At 47.1% G+C, this 27,437-nt stretch overlaps 3 protein-coding genes across 3 annotated transcripts in view; 1 reads left to right on the forward strand and 2 right to left on the reverse strand.

The window, feature by feature from the left end:
• Positions 1-974, reverse strand: part of LOC122926601 (poly(U)-specific endoribonuclease-A-like) — a 29,831-nt gene extending 28,857 nt beyond the window's left edge. Inside the window, exon 1 of the mRNA XM_044278026.1 lies at positions 863-974. Within this exon, the coding sequence (XP_044133961.1) occupies positions 863-876 (14 nt within the window). The 5' untranslated portion in view covers positions 877-974. The remainder of the gene's footprint in view (positions 1-862) is intronic.
• A 136-nt stretch (positions 975-1,110) lies between these two features.
• Positions 1,111-18,846, forward strand: LOC122928515 (NADH-cytochrome b5 reductase 3). Its single transcript, XM_044281421.1, has 9 exons — positions 1,111-1,266; positions 8,669-8,800; positions 9,572-9,644; positions 9,776-9,882; positions 9,969-10,098; positions 10,327-10,410; positions 10,766-10,851; positions 16,171-16,270; positions 17,921-18,846. Exons 1-9 carry the CDS (start codon positions 1,246-1,248, stop codon positions 18,091-18,093), a joined length of 906 nt encoding a protein of 301 aa, XP_044137356.1. The 5' UTR covers positions 1,111-1,245; the 3' UTR covers positions 18,094-18,846.
• Positions 18,847-23,820: 4,974 nt separating this feature from the next.
• REP15 (RAB15 effector protein) lies at positions 23,821-25,684 on the reverse strand. Its single transcript, XM_044278027.1, has one exon. It carries the CDS (start codon positions 25,574-25,576, stop codon positions 24,851-24,853), a length of 726 nt encoding a protein of 241 aa, XP_044133962.1. The 5' UTR covers positions 25,577-25,684; the 3' UTR covers positions 23,821-24,850.
• Positions 25,685-27,437: the final 1,753 nt, after the last annotated feature.

Here is a 27,437-nt window from a genome sequence, read left to right on the forward strand (position 1 = left end):
TATGCTGACAAAATGTATACATTTATAGGAGGGATAACAGAGAAACAGCAAATCAACAACAAGTTGCCTCTGATCTTTTAATTCATAGGGAATACAAATAATTTCTAGTTCAGACAAGTGAGGAGAGGTGACATATCCTCTTTAACCCAGGATGTGGGCGCCATCGTTTACCTCTAGTATAATCCATGTATTATGGATACCTTATACAGCTGACATACAGAGTGTCACCCGACCTCTGCTCCAGGATACATTCAAAATACTACCGGTCCTACGTCATGGCCCCTGTAACCCCCTCCCATGTATGGCCCAGGGGTGGAGAGCGTCTAACCCTGCAGGGCCCACATCACTGCTGGCCTCACCTCTAGGCTAAACTTACCTTTTTCTTAAAGAGACATTGCTCCTGTAAAGTTAGGGCATGACATATGGAAATGAATGGGGCCCACTGCTTTGTGTAAGGGGTGGCACTCCTATGGGCACCCTACAAAACCCCAGACTGGGGTGACAACCGATCCAGGGATGTGGATAAGGACACTACTCTGTCTAACTCCGACTGCCCCGTCCTAGAAGCTTGTCCCCAAGAGCTTGCAATCAATGATCAGTGCCCTCAGGGAATCATAACTTGTGATTCTCCAGCTGCTGCTGTCAGAGCATGCTAGGAGTTGTAGTTTTACAACAGCTGGGAACTTACAGATTGGAGACCACTGCAAGGAAACCTGACCAATTACTTCAGAAGGAACTACAAGCCCCAGGATGCCTTGACTTTGAAGTTCCTCAGAAATAAGTTTTGGTTCCACATAAGCAGAACTGCCACATGTCCAGAGCCGATCTACACAACACACAGCATAGGAGGACTACTTCTAACCTGCTGCTGGCCATGACGATCTACAACCTTCCGATCCCCGTGTCTTCTGCCAAAATAGTACAGAGCTTACAGATGAAAGCGGCCCGATCAGCCAATCACAAAGCGCACACTGAGCCCGCCCATCAATGGGATACCAGGGTGTGGTAATGACTGACGCCGTCTGCAGCCAATCATCGTGCGGCTAACAGGAGGAGTCCAATTCTTAGGAGGGCGGGGTTTATGGCTTTGGCAGCGTGGCGTTCGTGATTCTATTGGCAGCGTGCTGAGCTAATCAGGGGCTGGTGGGCGTGGCCAGACTGACATCTCGGCCTCCTTCTGCCTTGAAGGTTCAGTTGCAACTTTGTTCCGTTCTTGATAGTTGGAGCAGCTAATCACCCGGCCACATGGGGGCGCAGATCAGTACGGTAAGATGCAGCAGGGCGACGGCGAGCTCGTGCGCGAGGTGTGGGGCAGGAACCGGGTGGAATGACACAGCATGAGCTGACACATTCCTCGGGCCTGGGTGGGTGTGACGGCCCTGGCATCCTCAGTAATGTCTGCTGCTCCATACGCACACATAATTGCCAGCTGCGTTGCAAGAGGTTCTGCAGCAGCTGCCTCCCCTTGAATCCATTCCTGTCAAGGCTCAGCCGTAGCCCCAAATATTTGGGTTGTCATGGAGATACTTTTGGCCACAGGGCTTACCATCTAAGTGACTAGGAGCGTGAAGCCACTTTCCACACGTGTGTGTGTGTGTGTGTGTGTATATATATATATATATATAATGTGTGTGTGTGTGTGTGTGTGTGTAATCTGGTTTGGGCAGGGTCCTCCTGTTAGATGGGTGCTATACTGTACCCCCATGTTGGCGACATATCATTACCTGGTGGAAATGATTAACCACTGTGTATCATCAATAAAGTTTAATAGGTTTTGAATCAAAGAAATAGACCCTGGTGGCAGGTGATCCACGTGGAATTATTCTCCTGGACCTTTAGAGCCCACAAGGCGTCAGACCTGGGCCCACCGGAGGACCCTATAAAACCGTGGTGGGCCTGGGGTTGAGCGACATACAAAATATTCCTATGATAACTATCACAGTAACGATATATATTTTGATAAAAGCCACGAGGAGACATTATACCGTATGGGGGGGAGCCACGAGGAGACATTATACCGTATGGGGGGGAGCCACGAGGAGACATTATACCGTATGGGGGGGGAGCCACGAGGAGACATTATACCGTATGGGGGGGGAGCCACGAGGAGACATTATACCGTATGGGGGGGGAGCCACGAGGAGACATTATACCGTATGGGGGGGGGAGCCACGAGGAGACATTATACCGTATGGGGGGGGAGCCACGAGGAGACATTATACCGTATGGGGGGGGGAGCCACGAGGAGACATTATACCGTATGGGGGGGGAGCCACGAGGAGACATTATACCGTATGGGGGGGAGCCACGAGGAGACATTATACCGTATGGGGGGGAGCCACGAGGAGACATTATACCGTATGGGGGGGGGGGGAGCCACGAGGAGACATTATACCGTATGGGGGGGGAGCCACAAGGAGACATTATACCGTATGGGGGGAGCCACGAGGAGACATTATACCGTATGGGGGGAGCCACGAGGAGACATTATACCGTATGGGGGGGAGCCACGAGGAGACATTATACCCTATGGGGGGGAGCCACGAGGAGACATTATACCCTATGGGGGGGGAGCCACGAGGAGACATTATACCCTATGGGGGGGGAGCCACGAGGAGACATTATACCCTATGGGGGGGGAGCCACGAGGAGACATTATACCGTATGGGGGGGAGCCACGAGGAGACATTATACCGTATGGGGGGGAGCCACGAGGAGACATTATACTGTGCGTTACCTGTATACAATGTGCTGTACCCCATATACTTGTATACACTGACCCTGCACCCTGTATACACTGTGCTGTACCCCATATACCTGTATACACTGACCCTGCACCTCATATACCCTGACCCTGCACCCTGTATACACTGTGCTGTGCCCCATATAGATATATACAATGACCCTGCACCCCGTATACACTGTGCTGTACCCCATATACCTGTATACACTGACCCTGCAACCTGTATACACCACTGAGAATCAGGGGTGTGTACACCCCCATCGTCACCTCCCGGAGCTCGGCTGTGAGGTCTGATATTGGGTGATCCACCCAGGGTTCTAGTTTATATAAGGGGGAGTTATGTGTACCGCCATGGTAGATTGGGAAACAGTTGGGACACCCATCAGGTTCCCCTGGCTGATGACAGGGGGTCCTGCTGAAACTAGTAGTACATTGGCGGATGGGTCACACGTCATGTGGCATTGCTCATTTCTTAGTGTTTCTAACAATAATAATTTAGGTTAAACTCCAGATTTGACATGGGTGGGGGGTCACACAGATCTCAGATTCTGGATTTTCCATTACCAGAATAACTGGTATTTGTTTTTCATTCCATAGCATGATGATGGGTGGCTAGCAGACAACTGTATGTTGGGCTGGCGTGGGTCGCCACCTGTCCGTAGATATTAGATGGGCTTCTATTCTGGGAATTCTACTGCTTGTTACAATACCAGATAAATGCTGAGGTGTGAGGCACCTCGGACCTCGTGTCCTGTAGAGTTCGCATACTCCCAGTGAATTGATGTACTCCGTTGTGACCAGTAAAACCTCTGGCTTTTAGGACTTGTGCACACGACCGTATACCCTCTGAGACATACGGTCCGTGAGCAGGCAATGTGTCCCGGAGCGGCATACGTCGTGCGCACGGGAGTACACGGCATCATAGGTTACAATGATGGCGTGCATGTCGGGCTGCCCTCTGGACTATTGGCCTGACGTGCACAGCATCATTGTAATCTAAGATGCTGTGTGCACGATCAATGCCGCTCACGGGCCGTATGTCTCAGAGGGCATACAGTCGTGTGCATGATCCCCTAGACTGATGTTCAGCGTCGAGGCTGGAAGATCCTGGGCGATGTGTCCATATGACCTTTGGTAGTTGCTTAATTTTGCTGACCAAGACATTGTGTACCGGTCACCTATTAATGCTTAGAGGGACTGTATTAAAATGAAGCATCTTGTGTGCATGAGGGATGGGGGAGGGGTAGCGTTTCTTAGGCCTCTTTCAGATGCGGGAGTCTCGTGCATTGGACTCACAGCGCGAGTATACAGCAGCTCCTGTCCTGACCTCCCAGCACGGACTGGGTCACAGAGCATTGTATTGATTTATGATGCTATGTGAGCCTTACAGTTCTGGAATGTATTGGATAACACTGACAGCATTATGTCAGTGTTATACAATACATTCCAGACCTCTAAGGGTTACATAGCATCACAAATCGGTATAATGCTTTGCGACCCCAGCAGTGCTGGGAGGTCAGGACGGGAGCTGCTGCATACTCGCTCTGGGAGTCCGGAATGTGGATCTCGCTCGTCTGAAAGGGGCCTTTAAAGAGGTTGCCTGACTTAAAGGGCTTATCTGACTGTAACTGACATGTCCTCTGGATAGGTCATCAGCATCTGATCGGTGGGGGTCTGACACCTGGGACCCCAGCCAATCGGGTGTTTGAGAAGGCCCCTGCACTCCCATGGGCCAGTGACGTCACATGACCTAGGTGCAGCTCAGCCCCATTCAAGTAATATGTGAACCGACCGGCAGTAAGCCATTTTGAATAGAGCTTTACGTTCCAGAGACTAAAGGGAGCAACTAATCGTGTGGGTGCCCGGGGTCCTAGCCTCACCAGTTGGACTATACTAATGACAAATCCTGAAAATGGCTAATTTATATCAGGAGCCTGGAAAGCCCCTTTAAATAGAAAGGTAGACACTCTCCTGTCCACAGTCCAGCCTGTTATTGCCCTTGCCGGATTGGGCAATGGCCCTGAGACCAGTTACAGGCTTCAGCAGTCGCATCTGCTTGAGTGATACATCACAGCAGTGACATACCGTTCAAGAAGATGTGACCACCGAGACCTGCGATTGACTGCATAGGTCATGAGGCCAAGACCTTTCCTTCTAGGCATGGAGCAGCCTTTAGGACTGTAGAGGTTGTCCGCTCCTAGGTGGGAAACCTCTTTAACATAGGCTTGTGTATACAGGAGGGTCTATGGGATTCTATGTAAGAACTAAACATCCATATAAATGACCCCGCCCCATAATCAATCTAGACTGGGGCTTGGAAACTTAATTTAGTTTAGTGACCCGCACCTACAAATACAGGGCACACCCCTATAAGGGCAGCCAAAGTGCCATTGTCACATGCTGCGTAAACAATGGTGCCAGCTCATTGTTTCCCTTCACATTGGCATAGAAGCAAATGAAATATGGCTTTGTTGCCTGCAGTCACCACTAGGGGGCATGTTCACCACATACTTGTTTATCCAGCTTTTATAGGAGTCATTCCCCCGCTCTAGTGGGAGATGTCTCCTATTATGGGGGCTCTTTAGTGACCTGCGCTGATGACTGGAAGAAACGTGGAAATCCGTGTGTGATGATTAAGATTCTCCTTGCTGAGGCCTCAGGCAGCACTGTAGATGATGGCTCATGGTTTCCACACGAGGTCTGCCCTGACTGAGGAACATGAAGTCTCAGGAGGTCTGTGGTGACTAATACATGTGGAATCATAGGCTGGACTCTGAGACCTGACCTATCCTGAAATGTGCGGCAATTACTGTCCCTGGTGTGTGTATGAAAAGGATTCCAGCTCTTCACAATAAAAGGCTTCTTTATTCCACTTCCTTAAAATCGGACATCAAAAGTTGGACAGTATGCTGTGACTTGTTTCAGGCTATTACATCTTAGCCCTTCATCAATATATATAATGTTTTTATGCTTCCGGTAGGTTGTTCCAGCACCCGCTGGATCTAGTTGCCGGATTCAGCAGATCACCGCCAGATCCCTACTGGCTATAATGTGATTCGGCGGTGATCTGGACACTTTTTTTTTTTTTTCCAGCATAAATCTGGCATTTATGCCGGATCAGGCAGCTGGATCAACTCTAACAGGGCTGTGACCGCAGCCTTAGGCCTCCTGCACACAAACGTGTGCTGCCCGTTACTGTATTGCGGGCCGCATTTGGGGATCCGGAATACCCAGGCGCCGTTTCGTGGGCATTCTGTATCACGGATGTGGACCCATTCACTGCAATGGGTCCGCAAATCCGGAGATGCGGAACGAAAGCACAGAACCCTACGGAAGCACTACAGAGTGCTTCTGTGGGTTTTCGTCCCGCACTTCCGTTCCTCAAAAAGATTGAACATGTCCTATCTTTTTGCGTATCGCGGACCCATTCACTTTAATCGGCTGCCCCACTGTCGGTGTTCGCGCATTGCAGCCCACAATTTGCAGGCCGCAGCACGGCCACAGGGCGCACACGTTTGTGTGAAGGAGGCCTTAGAAGGTACAACTTCTCCTGCAAAAAACAAGCCCTGAGGCCTCATGCACACGACCGTTGTCTTTTGTGGTACGCAAATTGTGGATCCGCAAAACACGGATGGTGTCCATGTGCGTTCCGCAATTTGGCTTCAGGACAGCCATTAATATAATTGCCTATTCTTGTCCGCAAAACGGAGTGCTGTCCGCATCTTTTGCGGCCCCCCATTGAAGTAAATGGGTCCGCATCCAAGCCGCAAAAAACTGCGGCTTGGATGTAGACCAAAACCGTTGTGTGCATGAGGCCTTATACGTCTATGTGAACGTGTTTTTTTTTTTTTTTTTTTTTTTTTTTTTAAATAAATAGTTATGGCTCTGGGAGGTAGTGTTAAAGGGGTTGTCTCACTTCAGCAAATAGCATTTATTATATAAAGTTAATACAAGGCACTTACTAATGTATTATTATCCATATTGCCTCCTTTGCTGGCTGGCTTCATTTTTTCCATCACATTATACACTTCTCGTTGCCATGGTTACGACCACCTTGCAATCCATCAGTGGTGGTCGTGGGTGCACACTATAGGAAAAAAGCACCAGCCTATGTGAGCTCCAGCGGTCCCAGAGACTAGCTCCTTTTCCTATAACGTTCAAGCACGACCACCACTGCTGGATTGCAGGGTGGTCTGTAACCATGGAAACGAGCAATGTAAAATCTGACGGAAAACTGAATCCAGACGCCAAACGCAGCAATACAGACAATCGCAGTACATTAGTAAGTGCCCTGTATTAACTTTCTCTACATGATGAATGCCATTTGCCGAAGTGAGACAACCCAAGCAATTCTCACCCACGTCGTAGGTCTGTGGGAACTTTTCTGCACTTTGCAGCCTCTTCAGCCTGACCTTCTCCTACCACGGAATAACGGAGCCTTAGGCCTCTTTCACACGGGCGTCATATTTTTGGCCTGGATAAGAGGCAGATTTTTCTGTGCGAGTGCAAAACATTGTAATGCGTTTTGCACTCGCGTGAGAAAAATCGCGCATGTTTGGTACCCGAACTTCTTCTTCACAGAAGTTCGGGCTTGGGATTGATGTTCTGAAGATTGTATTATTTTCCCTTATAACATGGTTATAAGGGAAAATAATAGCATTCTGAATACAGAATGCATAGTACAATAGGGCTGGAGGGGTTAAAAAAAAAATACAAAAATTCTCCTCTTGATCGCGTAGTTCCCGGTCTCTTCTTTACTTCTTTAATGATGAGCTGTGGGCTAAAGGACCTGTGGTGATGTCAGATCACATGCTCCAATCACATGGTCCATCACCGTGGTGATGGAGCATGTGATCTGACGTCACCACAGGTCCTTTAGCCCACAGCTCATCATTAAAGAGGTAAAGAAGAGACCGGGAACTACACGATCAAGAGGAGAAGGTGAGTTAATTTTTTTTAAAAAATTTTTTTAACCCCCTCCAGCGCTATTGTACTATGCAGTCTGTATTCAGAATGCTATTATTTTTCCTTATAACCGTGTTATAAGGGAAAATAATACAGTGAATAGACTGTCACCTAGAAACCATGCGTGAAAATCGCACCGCATCCGCACTTGCTTGCAGATGCTTGCGATTTTCACGCAACCCCATTCATTTCTATGGGGCCTGTGTTACGTGAAAAACGCAGAATATAGAACATGCTGCGATTTTCACGCAACGCATAAGTGATGCGTGAAAATCACCGCTCATGTGAACAGCCCCATAGAAATGAATGGGTCCGGATTCAGAGCGGGTGCAATGCTTCCAACTCGCGCATCACACCCGCGCGAAATACTCGCCCGTGTGAAAGGGACCTTAGGGTGAGGATCTAGGTAACAGTATATATAATCCAGACCCTTGTCCAAATATATGCAGCATGGAGGTAGGAAGCCCCTTTCTAATCAGGAGGCATTGCTGAGGGTCCAGTCATTAATGATGGGGGGGGGGGGGGGGTTCTTATAAAGGTATTGAATGGTTGTCACAAAGTAAAAAGCCCTTGTCTGTAGTAAATGGTTGTTCCCCATAATATAATTAAGTCTGTTGTTCCATTCCTCTGTTATTCTTGCTAGAAATAAATTATAAATATGTAGCCAACTAGCTGCTATCCGGCGGGGGTGTCCCTTCAGTCTGACACTGTCCCATCAAGGGAAATGGTAACACCCAGTTGGTAATTTAGTCAAACATTATTCCTCCTAGAAATGTAGAATTGTTATTACATAGGAAATACAAGTATTTACAGTTTTCTTCAGTCACATGTCCCTTATCTCATGTGTGTGAGGACATCGCTTCCTGCTCACAGGCTTCTATGCGGTTGTGATGCTGAGTGGCTGCTCTGTCCGCCATGGCTTCCAGGAGTCGTATGGTTAATGGAAACCTTCTCTTTCAGCTGGGAAGACTTGTGGGGTACCCCTTCTACATCGTCTTTGCAATATTCAGAAGGCTCTTTGGAAAGTCTGCTCCGGCCATCACCTTGGAGAGTCCAGACATTAAATACCCCCTGAGGCTCATTAGTAAAGAGGTAGGTTCCTTATGGCGCGGGTCACCTGAGCAGGAAGATGGCTGCAGCTTTATAGAGCCGGCTGGTTAATTGATGTGGTCTCAAAACCCCAAAGACATACCTAGTTAGTGTGTCAGTCCAGACTGCAGGTCTAGCATTGTATTCATGAAACAGGAGGAACAGTGCTGTAGGTCCTGTCCAAATAAGAGCGTTAAAGTGTTAGTAGACACAGGATAGTGTACTGAAATGGCAAGATGAAGTCAATACTAAGGGGGCACGCTCCCTAAATTAGTTAACTTTTAAGGCGTTGTAAGAAACCATGGCTTCTTTCTCCAGAAACAGCACCACTCCTGACCACAGGTTGTGCCTGGTATTGCAGCTCAGCTCCATAGAAATGAATGGAGTGAAGCTGCAGTACCAGACATAACCTGTGGACAGGAGTGGTGCTGTTTCTGTTAGAAAGCAGCCATGTTTTTCTACTCCTGTCAAACCTCTTTAATTTGCTGCCTGATGCAGGACAATAGGCTTTTCACCCGGGATGGGGGTAGGGTGGGGATTTATCAGAACTGGTGTAAAGGGAAACTAGTTTAGTTGCCTCTATCAACCAATCAGATTCCTCCTCTCATTTTTCAGAACTGCTTTGCCAAATGAAAGTTACCCATAGCAACCAATAAGATGTCGCCTAAGCCAGTATTCCTTCATGCCACTTTTGATTACTGTCCCCCACTGTGCGCATTCTGTGTCCAGTGTCGGCAGACATGTCCGTAACCACTGCAGCTTTGTCTCTCTTAGATCATCAGCCATGACACCCGCCGGTTCCGTTTTGCGCTGCCTTCTCCTGAGCACATCCTGGGGCTCCCCATAGGTAAGAATGCTTCTGTTTAGGCTGATGTATCGATTCAGTAGAAATATGGCGCCATTTAAGCCCCTCCTCCCTCTGTCCTTACACCAGGTTTGGTGACGCCCATTGAATGAACTTCTGGTTTTGCTTCACAGGACAGCACATTTACCTATCCGCCAGGATAGACGGGAACCTGGTGGTCAGGCCGTACACGCCGGTCTCAAGTGACGATGACAAGGGATATGTGGACTTGGTGGTTAAGGTATGTGGGCCGTTGCGTGGCGGGATAGCTCTGCCTTCAGCTGGCTACGTACTTCCTTATTTGACTTTTTTTTTTTTTTCTTCCAGATTTACTTTAAAGGCATCCACCCCAAATTTCCTGAGGGCGGCAAAATGTCTCAGTACTTAGAAGGGCTAAGAATAGATGAGACCATTGACTTCAGAGGACCCAGCGGTCTCCTGACCTACAGTGGAAAGGGTAAGTGTTTGTCTAACCGTTATCAGACTGGATTCCCCCCCACACACACTCCAATAGCACTTATAGCTGACCTATGGGCCCCTTAGGTGTCGGGGATCAGTACTGGTGGCATCCCCTGTATGACCGCCCCGTAGCGGTGGCTGTCTCAGCATAGCCTGTGGGGGAGGTGAACTATCATGCAGCTAATGTCATTAAAACAAGATTGATTTATTTATTACTTCTTCCAAGGAACCTTTGAGATCCGTCCAGACAAGAAATCTCCACCAGTTCCTAAGAAGGTGAAGCAGCTGGGATTGATCGCCGGTGGGACAGGTAATCAAATATTGGTGGTCATTTATAGCAGTACCAGGTAGTCAACTAATGGGGGAGCTACAACTCTCAACAAACTGTCATGCACACCTCCAAACTTCCCCGTTTCTCACATGATTGTGCCCCTGGAAGAACCTCAGATGAGGTGGGGTTGATGGAGGTCTGCCTCACCCTGTGTTTCATTGAAGTTTTGTAGGTGGCTGAAGGGCAGGGCTCACAATGTCCTGAAAATGGGGGATGAATGTTGGGAGGCATGCAGTTATGCCTCGACAAATGTGGCAAAAGGCTGCATCAGGGCATAGCTTTGTTATTGACCTTCTCACAGTGGATGATGAGCCTCGTGTTCTCTTTTCTGCAGGGATAACCCCCATGCTTCAGCTTATCCGCGCCGTCATAAAAGACAAAGATGATCACACCATTTGTTATCTGCTGTTTGCTAACCAGGTCTGTATGTCAGTGGGTAAGAACTTGTCCTATATAGAACGACCAGCGACCATGTCTGTCTCATGCCGCCAGGGGCTCATATTTATACTGCATGACAGGGGTGGACGGGGATTGTTGCTTATGGCACTTCATACATATGCTGGCTGGGTGCTTTCACCTGGGACATAACTCATGGAGGTACAGGTACTGATCAGAGAAAGAGGGTGACTAGTGGGTGAATGGCAGCAGCCCTGCTATGACTTCTGGGAAAGTAGAGGGGAACTGCTGTGACTAGTGGGTGAATGACCGCGATTTGGAGAGAGAGGATAAAGATCGTGGCACTCACCAGAGTAAGAATAATGTTGCTGCTTTGAAACACTTCCTTGGAAGATTGTGCATAGAGGACCCTGGGGCGGACACACTGTAGCAAGCGGCGACGGCCGTTTCGCGCGTGGGATCGCGCTTCCTCTGGCCGCTGTGCACGTCATCGCGCTGACCTGCGCTTTATAAGGGCGGACTCAAAGCAGCCGGCACCATCAGCTACAGCTGTGCACCCGTGGATCTATGACGTGAGTTAAAAACGTGACCAGCGTGGACAAACGCAAATGCAAATACTAGAGGACACACTAAAGAATATAATAAAGTACAAGTTATGCAGTATATCCATGCTATTAGGCATATGGCTGCAAAGTTATGCCCAAATGACAGGGGAGGTTGGGTATAGCGATACAAATTCAAATGCAGTTATTCATGCCATAATCTACATACAGGTCACATTTGAGCTAAGGTTACTGCAAAGTGCAAGTACAAGAGGCCATATTGCCAAAGCTCCTAGCCACGCAGGCAGATATAAAAGATCGAAAAAGGGATAAGTTCATCAGAGATAAAAACTTTTGGGCTACTGAGTCAAGCCAATCCGAAGGAAATGGAGCCAATTCGGGTGATGAGCCATCCTCTTTAGAAAAGGCACGAGAAGGGGGCATGGCAAACTCTCAAGAAAAATCCAGAGAGATCCGAAAATCCACGAGAAGGAGGCGTCAGGTCTCCTGGCGACAGTAAAACATGAGGACCGAATCACTAATGCACCCACTAAGGACATAGTAGTGAATCTGACAGGCTTAGAACTGCCTCCTGGCTGTATCCCACTCCTCAACCGGGGGTTGGGATACAGCCTACCTGAGCAGTTCAGCTTTGTCGATTTCGAGATTGACTGACTTATTCCTGTCGGTTCGCAAGTTGTACCTTTTTTTAAAAAAGCTGTTTTCTGAGACCCCCATGCATGGTCCTGCCCAGGGGAGGTCCCAGCCACCATGTCCCAAACTGATTTCCATTGACGAGGTAGATTCAGTGAGGAGATGGCCTGTATCCATTTTCTGTCCAATATGGAGCCAGAAGAGCCTTTGGGCAACCAAGGCCAGCTTAAAGGGGTTGTCCGGGTTCAGAGCTGAACCCGGACATACCCTTATTTTCACCCTGGCAGCCCTCCTGAGCCTGGCATCGGAGCATCTCATGCGCTAGATCGCGCAGGGCACAGGCTCTTGTGTTTTCAATAACACACTGCCGGGCGGTAACTTCCGCCCAGCAGTGTGTTCGGTGACGTCACCGGCTCTGAGGGGCGGGCTTTAGCTCTGCCCTAGCCGTTTTACTGGCTAGGGCAGAGCCAAATCCCGCTCATCAATGCCGGTGACGTCACCGGGCTGCCTGTCAGCCCCATAGAGAGCCCGGTATGTCACCGGAACTCAGAAAAATGCCTTTGCCCTGTGCGATTTAGCGCAGGGCAAAGGAGAGCATCGGAGCATGAACTGCTCCGATGCTCATGTCAGGGGGGCTGCCGGAGTGAAAATGTAGGGATGTCCAGGTTCAGCTCTGAACCTGGACAACCCCTTTAATAAATATACAGGGGGCGTCAGGTCCACCTTCCTCCCATGCCGGTCAGCTCGGCAAAAGATCTGTTACACAAGCGAGTACTGAGAGAAATGCGTGCGCTGGTTTACCCCGCGGCACCTTCAAACCTTACGGTAGAAGACTCCCGCGCTCTTGTGGTTAAATAAACAGGATAACATAGTCATTAAGCCGGCCGACAAGGGAGGGAATGAGGTCCTGATGCCCAGGGAATATTATCTGGGAGAAGCGTACAGGCAATTAGGGGACAGTACAGTGTATGTAAAGCTCAGGGGAGACCCTGTACCGGGGATGTCGTCCAAGCTTTTCACACTTCTTAACCAGTATATATTGAATGGATTTTTATCCAAAGGTATGATAGATCAACTCATCCCTGCCTTCCCGAAAATCCCTATATGGTACTTCGTGCCAAAATTTCACAAATCACTGACCCGACCCCCGGGCCATCCCATCATTGCTGGGATCGGGTCAGTGACTGAGCCTTTGTCCGGCTATATCGACTGGCTCCTCAGACCTTTGTTAGCCAGCACTCCGACGTACCTAAAAGACACAGGCGACTTCCTCCGGGCACTCAGAGGACTTGAGTGGCGGGATGAGTTCAACCTGGTGTCCCTGGACGTCGAGAGCTTATATACGAGAATCCCTCATGATTTAGGACTTCGGGCAGTCAGTATGGTCCCCAGCAGAAGCGACAAGGACACGGTATTTACAAACTTTATCCATGAAGCATTAGACCTTGTCCTCACCAATAATGTCTTTCAGTTTGATGGACAGTGGTACCGCCAGGTACTAGGTACCACAATGGGCACACCTGTCTCGTGCACATTTGCTAACCTGTACCTGGTGGTATTTGAAGAGACTTATATCTTCTCGTGGATAACCCCTTCCTGCGGTACATCCACTTGTTTTTAAGATGTGGATGATGTTTTCTGGTCGGGGAGTGAGGAGTCCTGCAATGCATTTGTTGACTATCTTAATGCACATAACCAGATGACTATGAAATTCACCATCAATTTTGGTGGTGGGTCTCTCGATTTTCTGGATGTGCATGTCACTGTAAAAGATGGTATGGTACATACCAGCGGCTACCGTAAGCCCACGGCGACTAACTCCCTCCTCCACCAGACCAGCTTTCACCCGCCATCGGTTAAGCGGGCAGTCCCGTGCAGACAATTCGTCCGTTTACGGAGGATAAACTATACCGATGAGGGTTTCCACAAACAAGCTGGAGAACTTGGGGATAGGCTCCTGGATAGGGGTTATCCATCGAGAAGTGTCTCAACAGCCCTGCATAGGGCTGCGAAGTTAGACTGCAATTCCTTGCTCATGGATAAACTAATAAATGCCACACCCTCGCGCTTCGCCTTTTCCTTTCAATACAGCCCTGCCGCTGATGTAATCAGGCAGGCTATTAACCAAAATTGGGATTTATTGAAGGGGGACTCATCTCTCTGCAATCTTGCAAACGAACGACCACTGGTCACATTCAGAAGGTGTCCCACACTCAAGGACAAGCTGGTCAGGAGCGCATTTAGTACGCCCCCAGAAGAGACCTGGCTTAAGAAGACTAGAGGGAACCATAGATGTGGCCATTGTTCCTTCTGCACACTTAACACCTGCAGTAAGGACCTGCAGATGGGGGGGAATTAAGCATGTTGTACGTGAATTTATAAATTGCCGCACACCTTACGTGGTATATGTAGTCTTGCCCCTGTAAACGTTTCTACATAGGTAAAATGATTCGCCCCCTATTTGAACGCATCCGTGAACATGTCGGTTCTATACGGTCGGGCAGAGGTAGCCCACGTCTTATTGACCACATCCGCACCGCCCACGATGCCCATCCGCGCTGTCTTTCCTTTGCGGGGGTCGAGCATGTCCGTCCCATCCCTAGGGGTGGTGACCGGCATCGCCTTCTCCTGCAGAGGGAGGCAAGGTGGATTATGCGAACTGGGGCGATGGGAGCCGCAGGCATGAATGATAAGAACGACATGTCAGTGTTTTTGTAAATGGGATGGTTCATCTTAGAGGGGTGAGCAGTTGGCAATATGGCCTCTTGTACTTGCACTTTGCAGTAACCTTAGCTCGAATGTGACCTGTATGTAGATTATGGCATGAATAACTGCATTTGAATTTGTATCGCTATACCCAACCTCCCCTGTCATTTGGGCATAACTTTGCAGCCATATGCCTGATAGCATGGATATACTGCATAACCTGTACTTTATTATATTCTTTAGTGTGTCCTCTAGTATTTGCATTTGTACTTGTCCACGCTGGTCATGTTTTTAACTCGTGTCATAGATCCACGGGTGCACAGCTGTAGCCGATGGTGCCGGCTGCTTTGAGTCCGCCCTTATAAAGCGCAGGTCAGCGCGATGACGTGCACAGCGGCCAGAGGAAGCGCGATCCCGCGCACGAAACGGCCGTCGCCACTTGCTACAGTGTGTCCGCCCCAGGGTCCTCTATGCACAATCTTCCAAGGAAGTGTTTCAATAAAGCAGCAACACTATTCTTACTCTGGTGAGTGCCACAATCTTCTTTATACTCCTCTCCAAATCGTGAATTATTGATTCAACCTCTACTTCGCTGAGCACCACGCAGCAGAGTATACTTAACCACATCATCGGTTTCCCACTATTGAAGGCTACATCAGTAAAAGGCAGTGCCGCCTTGTATCTTTTACCTCATACGTATCAACTAGTGGGTGAATGGCAGCAGCCCTGCTATGACTTGTGGGAAAGTAGATAGGAACTGCTGTGACTGGTGGGTGGATGGCAGCAGCCCTGCTATTTGTGGGAAAGTAGTGGGGGTTGCTGTGACTGGTGGGTGGGTGGCAGCAGGCCTGCTATGACTTATGGGAAAGTGGAGAGGAATTTTCAGAATGGCAACATAATACTGATATATGTGGGGGTGGCGCGGGCCTTGAATAGAAAGGCTCTAAGGAAGACTGGGCATATGCTTTACAAGACTGATATTGCTCACCTCTACTCTAGTTACATCCTGAGCTGCATTCTGCCTTTTTAACTTATCCCAGAGGGCAGTGCATTGCAGAAGCTCGGATGACTGACTGTCGATAAACTGTAGTCTGTTTTCAGGGGGAACCAAAATTGTGAGTGCAGCTCTGGATGTGGTTGGAGTTAATCGCTTAGCCCATATTCTTCACCTGCCTAAAGCCATAAGGAAGGGGTTGGCCAAGAATCTAATAAATTAAATTACATGCATGAAATGCTCTAAAATATCAAGCCAGTGGTCCCTGCCAGTCTGACGTCGCCTACATCAGTGTCCACCTTCTGTATGTTCTAGCATCACCGCTAAGGCCAGTGGTCTTGAACGCACTGGAGGGACCACCGGAGGATCGGTGTTGGTGGGTTGTTCATTTCCTGCAGGTGCTTTTATGTATCTGACAACCTTTTCAGATTTTCTTGCTTCTTGCAGTCTGAGAAGGACATCCTGTTACGAGACGAGCTGGAGGAGATCCAGGCAAACTATCCCAGCAGATTCAAGCTTTGGTACACCCTAGACCGAGCCCCTGAGAGTAAGCCATTCTGATCTCTGCTTTGTATTTCAAGCTCTTGTGAAACTACAACTGGCCAGAGGCTATCGGAGCATGCGTAGTTTCAAAAAGTCACGTAGGACAACATTGCTTTATTATGATGTTTGTTGCTTGATCCCCAGTTATTCCTCATGGTATTTCCCCCCCCCCCCCCCCTTTCCTCTCTGACCCAAAACACTTAAGGCCGAATGCACACGGCCATTTTTCACGGCCGTGAGCAGTCCGTGGAACCGCGGCCTGGATTCCTGCTGAGAGCAGGAGCGCACGGCGTCATTGGTTGCTATGACGCAGTGTGCTCCCTGCTGCCGCCGCAATACAGTAATACACTGGTATGATCTATACCAGTGTATTACTGTATTGCGGCAGCAGGGAGCACACTGCGTCATAGCAACCAAGGATACCGTGCGCTCCTGCTCTCAGCAGGAATCCAGCCCGTGGTTCCACGGACTGCTCACGGCCGTGTAAAATGGCCGTGTGCATTCGGTCTAATTCTAGAACCCTGCTTTCTAGAATTATTACATGGGTGATGCATGAAGCTATACCAACAGGGATGTCAGGAGAGGTGACAGGTCCTCTTTAAAGCCCACCCTTATCTATTTTTATATATTTTTCACAGCAGCGGTTTTGTTACAGGTCAGTCTGGACAATCCTCTGTGAGGTAAACGGATCAAACTCCAAACTAATGCATCTTGGGCTGTGTCGTGGACACCATGATGGAAACCCAATGGACTGCATTATAATCAGCCCGTTGGGCACACTGTTGGTCTGTAATACTAGCACAGATGTGCAGATCTGTACCTGCACTGACACATTGTAACAAACTCGCAGGATGGGAGATAGATTTGTGGTGCTGATGTGTTTACCTTGCAGTGCATTGTCTATACTTTGTAACAAACCCTCAGCTGTGAGAAGTATTCAGTCGGCCTTGGCAAGATGTTCTCATTCACGGACAGCAGGCACTCAGACATCTTGAAAATGGCAAAGCTTTCTGTGCTGAAAATTTGCAGGATTTTTCATTTATTATAGGGTCACTGAACATCCAGGATACTTTTGACATGTCATGGAGCCTCTTCCTTTCTGCAGGACGGGCACAGTAGAGTCTATGGGCCTGTCTCATTTCTATCTCCTGCAGCGGAGGGGGAGAGCGCAAGATCTAAGCGCCTTTTTATTTAAAAAAATAAATAAAAAAATTTCCCCTCTTCGTTCTAAAGATCGTGGGGTCTCAGCACTCAGACCCCACCAATCAAAACCTTTTGATATGTCTGACATATCAAACATTTGGGGAAAGCTCTGTAACCATTTAAAGGGGTTTTGCCATTAATGTAAATGTATCCCGCTGTTATATCACTTTACCCCCAAAAATACTACTTGTCAAAACTGCCTTATTCTAACGTTATGAGCCTGCCATTGTCCCCTGTAGGCTTTGATATGCAGTTGTAAGTTAAACCCTGCATTGTTGCGGCGCTACTGTGAGCACCAGTGTCTTCTCAAATGGCAAAAAAAAAATCCTGGAAAACGCCCTTTTAGTTTTCAGTAATGCTTAGTTTTATGTGTGATCCCCTTCCCTACCACTAGGGGGCGCAGGAAAGTATTTTCTATTATGCTGATGCGCTGTTCTGCCTTTTTCTCCAGACTGGGATTACAGCCAAGGCTTTGTCAATGAAGATATGATAAAACAGTCCATGCCCGCGCCCGGGGACGACGTCCTCATTCTAATGTGTGGACCTCCACCCATGGTTCAGTATGCAATCAACCCCAGTCTGGACAAGCTTGGCTACCCCCAGGACCGGAGATTTGCCTACTAGGCGCCAAGGTTTACGGAAAAGTATCGGAAAGCCATTGTATAACCGGAGGCAAAGAGAAAATTTCCTGGCTTGTCTACGTCCGTACGTTCTGTGCATTGTTAACTTGTCTCTAAATATAAAGTTGAGTTTATAGGTCTTTTAGGAGACATTGTTGTGACAGGCGCGAGGGCTTCTGCAGTCGGGGGGAGTCCTGCTGGTGTGAAGCATCTACAACATGAAGTGACACTATGTATCAAGGGGGGTCTTAAATAAGTATAGGGCACATTAATGCACTAAGTGGTGTTTGGATTGTGTCTGAATGGTGATGGTGGGGGGAGGGTTTCTTCAGCACTTGACTAGACCAAAGTAAAGGGCATGCCCAGCTGAGAGTTGTAGTCCCATAATTTGTTCAGTTATGTCTGGTTTTAGAACGGTGCAGAGAATATCTACAGTATTTTACGAAACGGAAACTAACACTAGGAATCAAGCTAAACAGCAACTTGAAACGCGTCAGTTTTTTTTTTTGGTCCTCTTCTTGTCACAACTTGCCTCTTGTGTGCTTTTTACCTACAATTCATCACCGAGCAATGGCTCCTCATCACTGACACCCCCCCCCCCCCCCCCATATTTGCACTATATTCCATCTCTCCTTCCCTCCAGCCCCTTTAGACGGACATCTCTTTTGCCTTGTGACCTGGCTTTTTCACCTTTCTGCGTGTACAATGTATTTTTATTCTTTCAAGATAAATATAGCAACTTTGGAATTACTTTGAACAACGTCTCGTGTGATTTCTGTAATCCTCTAATGTCTCCTATGATTGGCTGAGGAGTTGTGGACATTTTAGATGTCAGATTGTCCATGTATCAGGCATAGACCTGAACAGTACCACAGTATGCCAGTAGAGGTCACTAGTGCATATTCAGAGAAGCCGCATAATATTTTCTGGAGCATATTTTTCCCCATTTGTTAGTTATCTTAGGTTTTATGGGCACATTGGAGCTAACTGACGGGTGTATGGCTGGCTTTTGGATACTGGTCTTTTGTGTAGTGGATGGGGCTGACTACAGCAGCACTGCTCCCTTTGAAGTGAATGAGAGCGCTGCTATAACCAGTTTGGTTCACTACACAGTGTTGGAGCTACAACTAAGCAGCTGATGGGTGGGGTGTCTGACCCCCTCCAATATGATATTTATGACCTATCCAAAGTCCTAGACAAACCCTTGAAGCTGATCGGAGCTTGTACCACTGCTGAGAATCCGTAGGACAGTTTTCAGTTACACTGCAGCGCCACCACAGGGGAAATGAAGCATTTCACAATTTCCATTGAAAGCAGTGCAATGTCTGTAATGCACAGATGCATCGGAGTTCTGAAAGGGTAATTGACCTTTCCCATTTATTTAGAAAATGTACAAAGATAATTGGTGCTGTTTCAATAGGACAATTGCCTCACACCCAGGTTACAGTTTCATGTTGCTGTACAATTAGACAGCCAGTAGAACAATAGGGTCACTTGACATTGCGCAGTGTGCACCCTGCAGTAATGTGCGTGACTGTATCCCACGCAACAATTAAACTTCCTTCAGAACAAATCCTAGGGCAAACTTAAAGTAGTATCACAAACAAAAAATTATTCTTTTTTTTAGTTTTTTCTACAGCGCTCCAAGTCCCCTAAATATACAGATCTGTCTGCAGCCACCACTAGAGGGAGCTCACTGCATACTGTCTATACATCACACTCACTACTGAATTAATCAGTAGTAGGGATGAGCAAATCCACTTCGGATGCTTCAGCCAAAGTCTATTTGCATGAAACTTGGTTTTAATACTGTACGGAGCAATCGCTCCATACAGTATTAGAATGCATGGGCTCTGATGAGCCGAAGTTATTTCGCGAAGTCTCATGAGACTTCGTGTAATAACTTTGGAAATTTCTACTGTAAAAAACCTTTGTATCAAACTCTGTACCAAGTTCGGTGTCAAGGTTTTTTACAGTATAAATTAATTTCTGAATATTACACAAAGTCTTGTGACTTCACAAAGTAATAACTTCGGCTCATCAGAGCCCATGCATTCTAATACTGTACGGAGCGCTTGCTCTGTACGGTATTTAAAACAAAGTTTTATGCACTAATTGACTTTGGATGAAGCATCCGAAGTTGATTCGCTCATCCCTAATCGGTAGGCTCCTATGCTCCCCCTAGTGGTGGCTGCAGGCAGACAGGAATTTTTCATGTGACTGTTTTGTAAAGGGCATTTGACTCTGTATGAGCAAAATATGTATTAAGAATTATTACCCCTCTGAGCTGTTACACTACTTTAGACTGAAGCAAGTCATTAATAACACATTCAAAAATATTTCTTACCCCCTCACGAAACTCCATTTGAAAGTGACTACTTGAGATACCCAAGGAGCCTTATCACAAGTTATTACTGTACTTTAATCCACACCTCCTAGTGTACCCAACAGTTCAGTATCTGGAAATAGGAATCTGATGGTGGCCTGCCAGACAAACACTGGGCACTGACCTGGGCGTTCACTTATAAAAGTGCCAAAAAGCAAGCTCATGTTAAAGACCTTCTCTAAAGTGGTTTTCTGGGATTTAAAGGGAACCTGCCACCTCTACTATGCTACTCTCACTGAGCGTTTCTAAATGTTCATTGTGTTACCCTAGATATATAAATTATACTTTTAATTTAATTTGCAGACGAATTCAATAAGTATTATGTATTTTTGTACTTCCTGCCTTATGCAAATTAACATAAAGGAGTCATATCTTACTTGTGTGACCAGAGAAGAGTCATATTTCCAAGCTCTGACTCATCTCAGGTAAATTTGCATATGTATCAAATAGGTTTTTTTTTTTTTAAACAATAAAAGCACACAGAGCTATGGGGACTGGATATTGCGGATGTGCTAGTGGCCATCGAGCAACCCATGTCCTCAGCTCTATACACAAAATTCAGGTGACAGGTTCCCTTTACCAATCCCAGCGGTGGCAGTCTGACTCTTGGCACACCCACCAATGAGCTGTTTGAAGGGGCCACAACAGTTGGACGACCGCTGCAACCTCTTCATTGCTTACTAAGTAGAGCACCATATAGTGGCTAGTGGCTGTACTTGGTATTGCAACTTCATTCACTTGAATGGGACTGAGCTGCAGAAAGGGGCCATATTAGGAGGTGTGTGTGTGTGTGTATATATGTATGTATATGCCACTATTGCGGAATACATGCGTTTTTTCCATGCGGATTCACGTGCAGAAAAACCGCAACGTATTACAGTACCCGCAAAGTGTATGACATTACACTAGCCTTATCTACATTTTGCAGATTATTTTTTTTAGCTGCGGATTTCACCCCTTTTCAAAGAAAGGGTGAGATCTGCTGCAAGACCGGATTTTGGTGCAGATCTGCACAAAGTCTTGCGTGTGGTCACCCGCACCTGTGTGCAGGTGCCCTTAAGGCTCCATTTAGATAGTATCTTGTGCCCCCTAGAATAGGTCACCTGGCATCACGGTAGCCTAATTGTTTCAGGAGAGGCTCTGGCTTCAGGTCTATTCCATTGTCTGCTCATTTACAGGACACAACACATGGAAAAGCCCAGGGGAAACCATTTTAAATAAACAGATTGAAACCATACCCTCAGACTGTGAATAGACTATTCCTTCTCACAGTGGTCGTAAAACCTTCTTCAACGGGCCACAGAAGTCTATCAATTTTTCTTCCTAGTCAACTTTTCGCATTTGACTTCTACCCCATGAGAGTTCCCTTCCCCCCAGTTTTAGGCTACTTTCACACTAGTGTTAATGTTTTCCGGTATTGAGATCCCTCATAGGGTCTCAATACCGGAAAAAAACGCTTCTGTTTTGTCCCCATTCATTGTCAATGGGGACAAAATGGAATTGAACGCTCCAAAATGCGTTCTGTTCTCATACTGGAGAGCTTTCCCTCCTGCGATGTGGAGCAAGACGGATACGTTATGACCCACAATGCAAGTCAATGGGGACGGATCAGTTTTCTCTGACCTCAATAGAAAACGGATCCGTCCCCCATTGACTTTTAATGGTGTTCATGACGGATCAGTCTTGGCAATGTTAAAGATAATACAACCGGATCCGTTCATAATGGATCTGCAGACTGCTGTATTATCAGTAACGGAAGCGTTTTTGCTGAACCCTGCCGGATCCAGCAAAGACGCTAGTGTGGAAGTAGCCTAAAGCTGGTCTTCCTCAGACCACTCACCTGATCTTCTAGTTCTTCTCAGCTCGAAGAATAAACATTTTTTTTTTCTAATGTAACTCTTTTATTGTGTAAAATAAAAATTATAATTAAAAAATGTGCACACATCGGACCTTAAACAGCAGACTATTAAAAGGTAATGCTACCTTGTCCCCATGACTACACTTCCTGGAAACTTGGTGTTTTTGAAGGACACAGCAGGACATCCTATAATTGCTGGTGCCTCCAGACCAGAGCCTTCTTGTTATGGCCTCTTTCACATGAACGATACGGATTGGATCAGGTCAGGGAAACTCGCACCATTTTGCAAGCAAGTTCAGTTCAGTTTTTTCCTGCGTGGGCGCAATGCATTTTTCACGCAAACTGAAGGTTTACAAACAACATCTCTTAGCAACCATCAGTTTTCACTGAAGCCTCATTCACTTCTATGGGGCCAGGGCTGCTGTGAAAAACTCAGAATATGGCCTCATGCACACGACCAGTTGTGTGTTTTGTAAATTGCGGATCTGCAAAACACGGATGGCGTCCGTGTGCGTGCCGCAATTTGCGGAACGGTGGGGACAGCCATTTAATATAACTGCCTATTCTTGTCCGCAAAATGGACAAGAATAGAACAGGTTATATTTTTTTTTTGCGGAGCAACCGATGCTGAAAGCACACAGAGTGCTAGCCGCATCTTTGTGCAGCCCTATTGAAGTGAATGGGTCTGCATCCAAGCCGCAAATACTGCTGCTCAGATATGGACCAAAACAACGGTCGTGTGCATGAGGCCTATAGAACATGCTGCGTTCTTCACGCAGTGCAGAACTGATACATGAAAAAAATAACTCATGTACACAGCCCCATTGAAATGATTCCCCATGGGTCAGGATTCAGTGCGGGTGCTATGCGTTCACGTCACGCATTGCACCCGCGCAGAAAACTCGCTTGTGTGAAAGAGGCCTAAGGCTGGTGCTACACTGCCATCTTGGTTCCGTAAAGCCTCATTCACACGTCAGTGTGCTGTCCGTGTTCTCCACGGACAGCACACTTCCCCATTTATTTTAATGTGTGTATGCAGACATCAGTGTTTTAGCACGGATCCATGCTCTATTTTGTCCGTGTTCACGGATGCATCATGTCCATTATAGTCTATGTGTCTGTGAAAAACATGGATGCCATCCATGTTTCACGGATCATTAGGAAGAGATGCTTTGAAAATTCCTGTTCAGTGTGAGTGAAACATGGATGGCACACGATTTTTCATGGATGCATCACTGACCACCTGCTCACTGGATTTGAGCACGGACACGGACACGGACGTGTGAATAAGGCTTTACACTTGTCGCTACTAAGTATCACAGTTTAGCAGAGCAGGCAGCCATAAAAATGAATGAAATTGTAGTGTGACTTGCTAGTTTGCTGCGACACCATTAATTTCTTGCAGATTGATATGGACCCATCCTATTTCCATTCCGTGGCCCTGCAAAAAAAATACAAAATACTATTCCTGTCCGTTTTTGCAGACAATAGGCATTTCTAACAAAAGGGAAGAACGTACTGATCTGCAAAAGGCCGGTATCTGTATTTTGTGGATCTGCGATTTGCTGACCACAAAAACTGATACGGTCGTGAAGGAGGCTTAATGCTGTCCTCTTATGCCTTATTTTTTGCCCTCATTGAGGCCAATGGGATAATAACCACAACCAGGAAATTATACTGCAGCCAGCAATGAAAGGGTGTGAGGCTCGCCCTGTAATCTGAAGCTTTGTCACATTTACTATAACAGTATCCGGGTGTGTACAGCGCAGGAGTCACACACTGTACATGGGCAATGAATATTTTTTTCACTTTACAGAATAAGTTATGGTGAGTGGGGGGCATTAACAGTGGGGCCTTAATCAAATATTATTCCCCCACCTCTCTTTCTCATGTGGATAGATTATGGGCTTGTTAGGTCCTTGCTGCAGTTAGAGAGTGTAATCTGGTGCTCAGCCACATAGTGCGCCTGAATGTGGTCATATAGACACAAACAGTGCCTAAACAGGACCATATAGTGGCCAGGGAGTGCCATGCTTTGCCTGAGTAGAGCCAAACATTGCCTATACAGCCTGGTTGTGCCAAATAGTGTCCTAGACAGGGTAGAGGGTTTTCTACAGTTCTATCCAGTGTAGACAATCCTCTGTGAGGCAAACTCATCAGCCTGGATACAACTGTAAAAACCCTAAATTGTGAGAATTATAAGGCCAGGGCAGGCTTTCAGCCTTTTGATGTAAACAAGAATGTTCCCATTCACTGACAGCAAGCAAAGATCTTCACCATGAGGAGGACAAACACAGAGCTTATTAAAACTGGAAAACCCCTTAGGTTGCCCTACTATTACCAGGAAGCTCTCCACACTGTGGAGATTCCTTTTAATACACCATTTTTTCCCCCTCCTCCCATACCCCAGGATAGCTTAGATAGATATTGCATTCAAGAGTTTGGGAAAGTTGAGTGAAAACCTGTTAAGTGTAATGGCAGCCATGTTAGTTGTCAGCTAACTTTGCCCTTTTTTTTTTATAAGAAGTTGATATAGACTTTTCCGATGTTCCTCTGCCCGTTCCTCTTAGCCATACATGTGTCCAGCATGTCCCGGGTGGGCAGGAAGGTGTCCGTGTTCAGAATGAATTGCTGCAGAGCTTGTTCTCCAGGCAAGGCATGTTTCTTGTTTTCCTTATTTACGCTGTCCAATAAGATTCCTCGAATATCCTTGGGTTTTCCTGGAATACCAAACACCATGAACATTCCCAGGCAATCCGAGCCCACCAGGCGGCAGAACTCTTCAAGCTTCTCATAGAGGCTCTTGTTCTTGTAGAAGGCATCTGTCAGTTGTATTTCCTTGAAGGCCCCATAGTGAAATACTTCAGGGTCACCTCTACTGTCTCCATCGAAGTCAGACATCTGTAAGGCCTGGACGGCAATCTGAAGCCTCACTGACTTGTCAGGACCCAATAGTGTCCATATCCAGTCCACGCCAAACAAAACGGCCTGCTGCTTGGTCATCTTGCTGGTCGCAATTCGTTCTTCAACGCCCTTCTCAACGCAGAAGTTAATGAAGTTTACCAAGAAAATCTCAGTCAAAGTGTCAGTGCTAGGACGAAGATTGCCATAAGGGTCCTCAAATCCAAGGTAGTCCCTTAGCTTGTTAGACGCGTGCACCACACCCTGGCTGAATATTTCACAAACGATGTCCACCTTCTCCAGCTGGGAGATTATCACGGGACCTGAGGGTGTCTGACCCATCTTCTTAGGTGATCAGATCTGAGGAGCCGTCATGAAAGTTGAAGTAGCAGAGTGAACAAAACCTGGAGATGTTCGTAATCCTGGCAGCAGCTGCGACCTACACTGAGCTGTAGACTCTCAGCAGGAGGTGTTCATGGATATAATGATGGGAGGGGCCTGTAATTTATCTTTTCATCTACTGGAACTAGACCGACAACTTTCACATACAGCTTAGTTTAAAGGAGCGGCTGCCATAACGGGTTACAGTCTACGCAAGAGACAAGCTGGACATAAATGAATGTATTGATAGGGGGTGCACATACTTAGGACACATGTATAATACTTATATTAAAGTGTGGAAATATGGAGACACAAAGCCAGTAGATGGCACCACTGATTCATTAGAAATATGGCTCTATGTTAGCATGTCATTTGGCAGCTCCTGGCACCATACAGAGGGGAGGAGTTTATGTTTTGCAGACCTTACCTGGCACTGGAGTACCCTTAAAATGGACTGAGCGTCTGGTCGGAAGTGCGCTCATCTATCTTTGGTGCTCACATAAAAATTAATGGAGTGGTGACGCACATTTCCGAACCAGCCACTACATCCATTTAAGGGCGGCACCATGGGGTATGGTGCCCCTGTTCTCATGATTGAAGGGGGTCAACAGTGGTAGGACCTCCACCGATCTAATAGTCAACCCCTATCCTATGGGTAGAGGATAACTTTCTGTAACTGGAATACCCCTTTAAGCAGAGTTATGCTTTGGATGGCAGACTGTTGCTTCCACTCAACCGATGCGTGAAGAAATAAAATCATAAAAGTGTATAGTTTTTCTTATCAGAGGAAGAAATTATTTGGGTGGCTCAGATGTTCTTTTAGCATACTATATCATGTGTAAAATACACACGGCATCATTTTTTTTATTAATGTCAGGTTAAGATACTGCTGAAATGGACAAAAATGTGCAGAATAAGCAAACCAGTTTGGACTGAACCAAGTTTCATCCAAATTTTGCTATTTTTAAGACGGCAGAGGAACTAAAATCTTTCCGTGTTTGTTTTGGATGAATCCTCTAAATCAGCGCGTAGCACCATTTTAGTGCACATGTCAGTGGGAAAAAAGAACTAGGGAGGAAGAAGAAGAGTTCTTCTGTGACTCTGAGAGGAAGTGGGGGGAGGGCTTGCCCTGATTGGCTCCCAGGCTGACAGACAGCCTCGATGAGCCAATCAGTGCTGTAGAACGAGCAGAACACCATTTTGTGCTGGGCTGTGAATAAGGGTGGTTGTGTGATAGTGGCTACCAGGAAAACAATCTTAGGCAGTCAGGGAGAGTCAGAAATCAATCAGCCATGCTTATTGCCAGGGACAATGAAGGGAAAGGCTAGGATGCCAAAGAAGAATTGTAAGTGTTGCGTACAACAGAAAGAAGCAGGGCAGCTGACAGAAAGGATAAGAGACTGCAACTGGGCAAGGTGGTCAGTGACATACAATGGATGCAACATCATGGCCGCCCAGAACCTAAGGGTAATAACACACGCTCCCTGCATGGCACACGTCATCAACCTAGTGGTGCAGCGCTTTCTGAATAAGTACACTGGCGTGCGCAAGGTGCTGACAAAGTCCAGGAGACTGTCCAAGCACTTCAGCCACTCTTACGTGGCAAGGAACGCTGTTCTGGACCTGCAGCGACACAAGCGGCCTGCCACTACACCGCTTAATCCACAACATGCCAACTGCTGAAGCCCTTCAAAGAGGCCACAAAGTTTGTTAGAAGGGACAACTGAGGCATGAACGCTGTCATCCCTCTCATACTTATCTTAGAATAGACGCTGATGCTCATGCAGCAGGGGACCATGGTGGAAGAAGAGTAGCTGACGCA

The sequence above is a fragment of the Bufo gargarizans genome, chromosome 2, assembly GCF_014858855.1.
Source record: "Bufo gargarizans isolate SCDJY-AF-19 chromosome 2, ASM1485885v1, whole genome shotgun sequence".
NCBI lineage: Eukaryota > Metazoa > Chordata > Amphibia > Anura > Bufonidae > Bufo > Bufo gargarizans.

Coding starts and splice junctions, on each gene's coding strand:
- LOC122928515 (XM_044281421.1), top strand. CDS start 1,246: ATGGGGGCGCAGATCAGTACG. Junction 8,801..9,571: donor TGAGGCTCATTAGTAAAGAG/GTAGGTTCCTTA, acceptor TGTCTCTCTTAG/ATCATCAGCCATGACACCCG. Junction 9,883..9,968: donor ATGTGGACTTGGTGGTTAAG/GTATGTGGGCCG, acceptor TTTTTCTTCCAG/ATTTACTTTAAAGGCATCCA.
- REP15 (XM_044278027.1), bottom strand. CDS start 25,576: ATGGGTCAGACACCCTCAGGTCCCGTGATAATCTCCCAGCTGGAGAAG.